We start from the raw sequence: 7,207 nt of genomic DNA on the forward strand, positions 1-7,207 counted from the left end.
GTGCGGCACGCTCGGCCATGGCTCGAATCCATCGAAGATCAAGTCCCCGCGGATGTCAGCCGTGTAGTTTAAACTTCCAAACCTGACCTGATGGCCAGGGGCGTAGCTTCCGATCTACTCCAGATGGCCAAGCGAGTTGGCCCGCAGTGTGAAGCCGCCGAATACGAAGATCTGTCCGGGGAGAAAAGTCTCACCCTGGACCGCGTCGTGGTTGATGATCGAAGAAGCCATCGGGCCTAAAGGTGACGACACAGAGGAACTCTCAATGAAAGCACCAATGTCGGTGTCAAAATCGGCGGATCTCGGGTAGGGGGTCCCGAACTGTGCATCTAGGCGGATGGTAACAGGAGACAAGGGACACGATGTTTTTACCCAGGTTCGGGCCCTCTCGGTGGAGGTATAACCCTACTCTTGCTTGATTAATATTGAAGATATGGGTAGTACAAGAGTTGATCTACCATGAGATCAGAGAGGCCAAACCCTAGAATCTAGCCTATGGTATGATTGTTGTTCGTCCTACAGACTAAAACTCTCCGGTTTATATAGACATCGGAGAGGGCTAGGGTTACACAGAGTCGGTTACAATGGGAGGAGATCTTCATATCGTATCGCCAAGCTTGCCTTCCACGCCAAGGAAAGTCCCTATCCGGACACGGGACGAAGTCTTCAATCTTGTATCTTCATAGTCCGGGAGTCCGACCAAAGGTCATAGTCCGGCCATCCGGACACCCCCTAATCCAGGACTCCCTCAAGCCCCCTTCTGACTTTGGTTTCCCCTCGGGTCCTTAGTGGGCTGACTTCTTTGACGAGGCTGGTGGCAGTGGTGCTCATAATGATGATGATGAGGATGATCTCTGATGCTCTTATGTTTTCCCCCTATTCTCTATTTTTGGATATTTGATGCCAAGGGGGAGTAGGCTCTATATGCATGTTCTTCTAGCTCATTATGTAATCGAACTTATTGTTATGATGGTGATTTTAGCTTGTACTGAACCTATGTTATGATTTGGTGAATCTATATGTGATGAATCTATATGAAGTTTAATTCTTGATTATCGTGTGTATGAGATTTGGTTATATTGGGCATCATTTTGAGGGGGAGCCCTCGTCATGTTTTTAGTATCTATGGTATCACTTTGAGGGGGAGCTCACTCGTTGCTCATTCTTGATTATTGTTATTGAGCTCCACAACAAATACTTTTGATTACTATTATTAGTATGCATATGAGTTGTCATCAACTACCAAAAAGGGGGAGATTGGAAGAGCAATCATGCCCTTAATCATATTTTGATGTTGATGACAACACATATGCTAGGGACTAATCATGTTTATCAAGTATATCTCAGGATTATGTCTCAGAGACCGTGTGCATGGATCATGACTAGGGACAAAAAGCATATAACTCAAGAATGGAGATACAAGACATTGACTTCATTTATGGTTTGTCCTTGAGTATAAGGATCCCGCACTATTAAGAGGGGATTGTTGGATCTAGTGAAAAACTTGCTCAAAAACCACTGTTCCTATATCTTGCCTTCGGACGTCCGGTCCCTCTCGGCTGCCCGGACATCCGGCCACTTCCGGTCGTCCGGTGTTCCTTTACAGTATGATTTTTATGGATGTCCGGGACTTTCCGGACGTCCGGTACTTTCACAACAGAATCATTTTTACGGATTTCCGGACTCTCTGGTCGTCCGTGCTCCGGATGTCCGGCCCATCTCGGACGACCGTGTCCTGTACACTGGGTCGTGGCTCACAGTTTCACAGCGGCCGGTCGTCCGACGACTGTCGGGCGTCCGGACCTATTTGTGCCTCCGGACGTCCGATGTTCTCCGGACGTCCGACCTATCCTGATTGGGTGGACCACTCACTTTGAGCCTATCAAGAACACTCCTCACTCTCTCTCTCATTCACCTACACCAAATCCTAGATTCCCAAGAGTTCTAGGAGCATTTGAGAGAAGTTCTCCAATCAAGTGATAGATCCACTCCTTCCCCTTCTTTGCACCAAAGGAATTCATGATTTGAGCAAGTTTTGAGCTTTCCCCTATCGTTCTTGTTACTCTTGGAGGTTGGAGACTCCTAGGCAGTAGGAGTCATTCGGAGAGGAATCGAACTTTGTGATTACCCTCTGAAAAGTTTGTGAGGGTTTGGAGACCACCCCAAGGTCTACCACTAGTGGTTGAGAAACGCCTCTGTGGTGTTGTCTCAAAGGGAGAATAGGGTGAGCCTTCGTGGCGTTGGTGTGCCTTCGTGGTAACATCCACCTCTCTAACGGTGACTAGCTTCCCTCCAAGGGAGTGAACATCGGCATACATCCTCGTCTCCCGGAGTTGTGGTTATTACTAACCCTAACTCTCTACTTGTGGTTACTTGTCTCTTTGCACTTACGTACTTGTGTTACTTGCTTAGTACTTAGTGTTCACTTGCAATTGTTAGGCTCATCTTCATATTCCGCATTATTGCCTAAAATTGCTAAGTAATAATTAAAATTTTGTAATTGTACCTATTCACCCCCCCCCCCTAGGTCCATCTCGATCCTTTCAATTGCCTCATGAGTAATTCTTTTGTTTCGCCACTTTGTGGCTTTTGTCTTGAACCTCTTTCTTCCTTAATTAATAATGACAAATCTTATGTCTGGCTTGAAAAAAGGAAGAAAGTATGTGTAGCCACACGATCAGTTTAGTACTTGTTGGACTAAAGTGTACATGCGCAACAACATTGACTCACATTGCAATTCCCTCTTTCTATAGGTAGTTTTGTCTAATTATGTTCTCGGTGAAAATTTGAGTTTGTACCTCCTGGTCTCTGAATGACTGTCCTCGGTTTTTCTTTTTTTTAAACAGAGGGAAGTATTCTAAGACCATGTACAATGCATGTATTTGGAGAGATACTCAGTAAAATAAACCTTCTTTTGTTAAGCATGATGCTTATTTCAATCACAGAACCCTCTAAAAAATATGACAGTGATGAAGAAAAATAGGTTCATTTTTCTAGGCAATGGTATGTACGTGTAGTACCTGCGGGATGGGTCAGTATTTTTTTTTTGTGTCCAGCGGTAGGCTCTCGCCAGAAAAAAAGAAGCATCCAGCGGTAGGCCTTTGCGTTCCCCTGGAGGTTTCCCGCCATGGGCAAGGATACTCTCTTTCGTTCTATCATCTGCTCAATTTTCAAACTAATTCAAATCAGTGTGTGGTTTCGTTGTAGTACGTTAAAGTGAACCGATGGTCCCATTTGCACTACCACCATTCATCTATGTGAGTCTTAGAAAGGCAAAATCAGCCGTCGATTAGCAGAGAAAAGAAACGAGAAAGTTAGCCATTTGGAGCTAGTCAGTCCAAGAAACGAGAAAAGAAAAGAAAGAAAAGGTGGCAACTGCAAGTACGATCTCTGAAACTGAAATCTCAGAAAGCACTGTCTTCTTCTGCTGCCTACTGCCCCCCGACTGAAAATATTGTACCAGCCTTACCGATGCGGAGACCAAACCACTACCGTGTACCTCCTCCTCATCCTCACCTGTAAGCTGCATATAACCAGACGCCAACCCCACGGCGGTTCTTCCATAGAGCTTCATCAGTATCTATCTCCAAAACTCTCCGTGGTCAGGGAAAAGACTAGGGCTAGTGAGATGCCTGGTATGCATCCCCTTAATTAGTTGCTTTCCTGTTTGTTGGTAATTTGCTGTGAGTATTATTTTAGTGAAAATTTGTGCCTAAGATTTTTTATTTCCGGATCAAGTTCTTGCATTTCTGTATTTCTTTCTCTCCGTCTTCCTCTTGGCGGAGCAACATTGTCTTTTCTTTTTTGAGAAGGTTTGGCTCTGGATAGCGTTTCAATTAGTTTTCCTGACGTTATTTGTTCAGCTAGTCACACCTTGATTTTTTTCCTTTTCGAAAAAAGTCTCACCTTGGTGATCTTGCTCTGCTTTCTCCTTATCATTTTACCAAGATTTGATCTTCTTCTTTCTTTGCTCTGCTATTTGCTGCCAAGATTTAACCCACCTGTTGCGTTGTCTGAACTTTGAAGGCCGCAACTTGGGCGCTGCTGGAGCAAAGGAGGAGGGGGAGCATGCCAGGGTAAGCAAAAGCAAAACGCCCAATCCAGTTCCATCATTGGTCTCATCTGTAAGCTCCTTCTTGCGTTCGATTCGATCTCTCTCAGTCTTCATACGTGCTTTTCTTTGTTTCCGTGCAGCCGCCCAAGATTGACGTGCAGACGCTCTACGTGCTGTACATGGTGCTTTTCATGATGATCTGGATGTCCTTGTTTCGGTTTCGGTATCCGCAGCACGCCGAGTTCCTCCGCTACACCCCGGCCGTGGAAGCCCTGGCCGCCTGCTTCTTCTTCACGTTCGTCACCGTCATGCTGCAGGCGCTGCTCGCCGTCGCGCTGTCGGAGAAGCCCGCCCCGTCGCCGCTTCCGCCTCCGGTGAACCAGTGGATCATGGCCCTCTCCGTGTGGCTGTTCGGGGTCCTCTACTACCTGGTCTACGCCTCCATGAGCGACGGGTATGCGGCGGAGCCGAGTAACTCGGGCCTGATCATCGCCGGGGTCGCCAGTGTTGTGAGCCTCGCCGTGACCGTCTACAACATTCGGCAGGTAATTCAGTTCTTGTGCTGTTTTCCTTTGATCTCCTACAACCTGTTCATTGTTTGAGGGAAGGCTTTTAACCAAGTTGTTTATCGTCTGTTTTGCCAGCGCCCCGTCTTTGCTTAGCTGCGGATGATTGAGTATCTTGGAACCTCAAGAGTGGCGATCTGAAGAAGGGTCAGACTTGCCCTTGCCTATGGCAGTTTACTATGTTGCTTTATCTGTCTTCTGTTGGATGTGTTATGAGTATGTTGTTGGTTACCAAGGTTCTCTATCTACTATCTGAACTCAGCAAGGATTTAGCTTCATTTGGGGGATAGGATTAATCTATGTCAGTACCTGGGATGTTTCGTGATAAACTATTTCTGTAGGGAATGTTTCATTAAAGAACTTGTTGATGGGGATTTGATTTCTTTCCTTGCGTGTTTGCGTTGCAAGCCCAGGTGGTCACTGGTGGATCCTTGGTTCTTGTTAATGGGGGATGTGATCTTCTCCTTTCAGTAACTCTCTGTGATCCTGATCGGTTCTTCAATATTTAATCAAAGAAATTTCAGACTGGCTGCTATAGTGTTCTTGATGCTTGGTTAAAAATAGTATTAGATTCAGTTAAGTTGATCATCGATTTGTTTCTGGGTTAGTATCTGTTCTTATCAGATTCCCATGTTAGAGAAAAATCTGCTCTATGAATTTAAATGCTACCATGAAATAATCTAGATGCAGAGAGGAAAGAAGAATTCAGATCTTGATGAAAAGAATGGGGAATCAGAAGTACAAAAGTGTGTGTCATACTGTAATCTATACCAGTGTGTGAGACAACAGTTAGGAGCTCTCCATTTTATCATGCTAAAACAGTAGCAGTTACAAAACCATTCATTGTGGGATCATGAAAGATGATCAGGGGGTAGTAATCAGATTGGAGTTTTGACCAAAACAGAGGAAGAAATGTCATGGTTAGTGTATACATGTAGCAGCAGACTAGATAGTGTCAGGGAAGGATATATATGCATCATGAATCAGGTTCATGTCATTTAATCAGCATATCAAATTTATTGATGTTTGCCTTTTTTTTCGAAAAGGGGGGGCTCCCCGGCCTCTGCATCAAGAGTGATGCATACGGCCATCTTATTAACCAAGAACCAAATTGTGCCAACAAAAATTCCAAAGTCTCAAACTTAAAGAAAGAAAAAGCAGCTCACACAGAGCGCAAAAGGCTAGATACAGCAAGTAGCCAAGAAAAGATGCCACAACCGGCTGGCTAAAACAGTTAGGTAAACTAATTGCCTATCCTATTACATGACCGCCATCCAAACCGTTGAAGATATCCCGAGCTACCATCTCCCAACGGATAGACCCAGTAACCAAATGCTCCCTGGCCTTCATCGGAGTGAGTAGCGACCACGAACGGATCACTGCCGTAGCTTGGAAAATAACCTGCAAAAAATGAATACATGATGTTCTGTTAAAAACCAAATCATTTCTGCAAAGCCAGATGGTCCACAGCAAAGTGCAGACTCCAACCCGAATATGTCTTGCTAAGGTAGACTCAATCCCATTAAGCCAAGTCCCAAATAAAGCATTAACAGTAGTCGGTGGAGTAATGTTAAAAGCAATTTGGACCGTCTGCCAAAGGACCTTGGCGAACGGGCAATCAAAAAAGAGATGCTTAATCGTCTCATCCCGATCACAGAAACTACACCTAGTAGGTGCTGTCCAATTACGCTTTATTAAGTTGTCCTTTGTTAGGATAACTTGTTTATGGACAAACCACATAAACACTTCTATTTTCAAAGGCACTTTGACATCCCAGATATTCTTGGAAGTTGGAATGGAGTTCGAATTAATAACATCAATATACATTGACTTAATTGTCAATACTCCAGACCTAGTCAATTTCCAGCGTAATTCATCAGGTTGGTCAGAAAGTTGAACCTCCATTAGTCTCCTAACTAAATGGAGCCAAACTTCCCAACGATTGCCCGCTAGCGACCTTCTAAACTGAATATTAAGGGGGATAGATTGAAATACCGTTGCAACGAACACCTCACGTCGTTGAGCAATACGATATAAAGACGAATATTGAATGGCCAAGGGTGAGTCGCCAAGCCAAGTATCCTCCCAGAAACGTGTAGTAGCACCATTTCCAATAACAACTCTTGTCCTATTAAACAGTAATTGTTTAACTTTCATGAGTCCTTTCCAGAAAGGCGAGTCGGTCGGCCTAACTGTTACCTGGGATAGTGTTTTAGTCTGGAGGTACTTGCTGCGAAGGATCTGCGCCCACATGGCTTCAGTCCCGGAAGCGAGCTTCCACAACCACTTACTAAGAAGGCATCTGTTCTTAACTTCAAGATTCTCAATACCAAGCCCTCCTTGGTCTTTGGGTCGACAGATAATATCCCATTTAGCAAGCCGGTATTTTCTTTTAAGTTCATCACCCTGCCAAAAGAAGCGTGCTCGATAGAAGTCCAGTCTTTTCCTAACACCAACTGGGACCTCAAAGAACGATAAGAGGAACATAGGCATACTCGTGAGCACCGAATTTATCAAGATTAACCGGCCTCCGTATGACATGAGCTTACCCTTCCAGCAACTCAGTTTCTTCTCAAATCAGTCCTCG

General features: G+C 44.8%; 1 protein-coding gene across 1 annotated transcript; it reads left to right on the forward strand.

Moving 5' to 3' along the window:
- The first annotated feature begins 3,476 nt into the window (after positions 1-3,476).
- LOC123041065 (uncharacterized) lies at positions 3,477-5,145 on the forward strand. Its single transcript, XM_044463766.1, has 4 exons — positions 3,477-3,635; positions 4,027-4,076; positions 4,195-4,599; positions 4,699-5,145. The coding sequence occupies exons 1-4, from the start codon at positions 3,629-3,631 to the stop codon at positions 4,714-4,716; spliced, it is 480 nt and encodes a 159-aa protein (XP_044319701.1). The 5' UTR covers positions 3,477-3,628; the 3' UTR covers positions 4,717-5,145.
- Positions 5,146-7,207: the final 2,062 nt, after the last annotated feature.

The sequence above is a fragment of the Triticum aestivum genome, chromosome 2B (assembly GCF_018294505.1).
Source record: "Triticum aestivum cultivar Chinese Spring chromosome 2B, IWGSC CS RefSeq v2.1, whole genome shotgun sequence".
Taxonomy (NCBI): domain Eukaryota; kingdom Viridiplantae; phylum Streptophyta; class Magnoliopsida; order Poales; family Poaceae; genus Triticum; species Triticum aestivum.

Coding starts and splice junctions, on each gene's coding strand:
- LOC123041065 (XM_044463766.1), top strand. Junction 4,077..4,194: donor AGGAGGGGGAGCATGCCAGG/GTAAGCAAAAGC, acceptor GTTTCCGTGCAG/CCGCCCAAGATTGACGTGCA.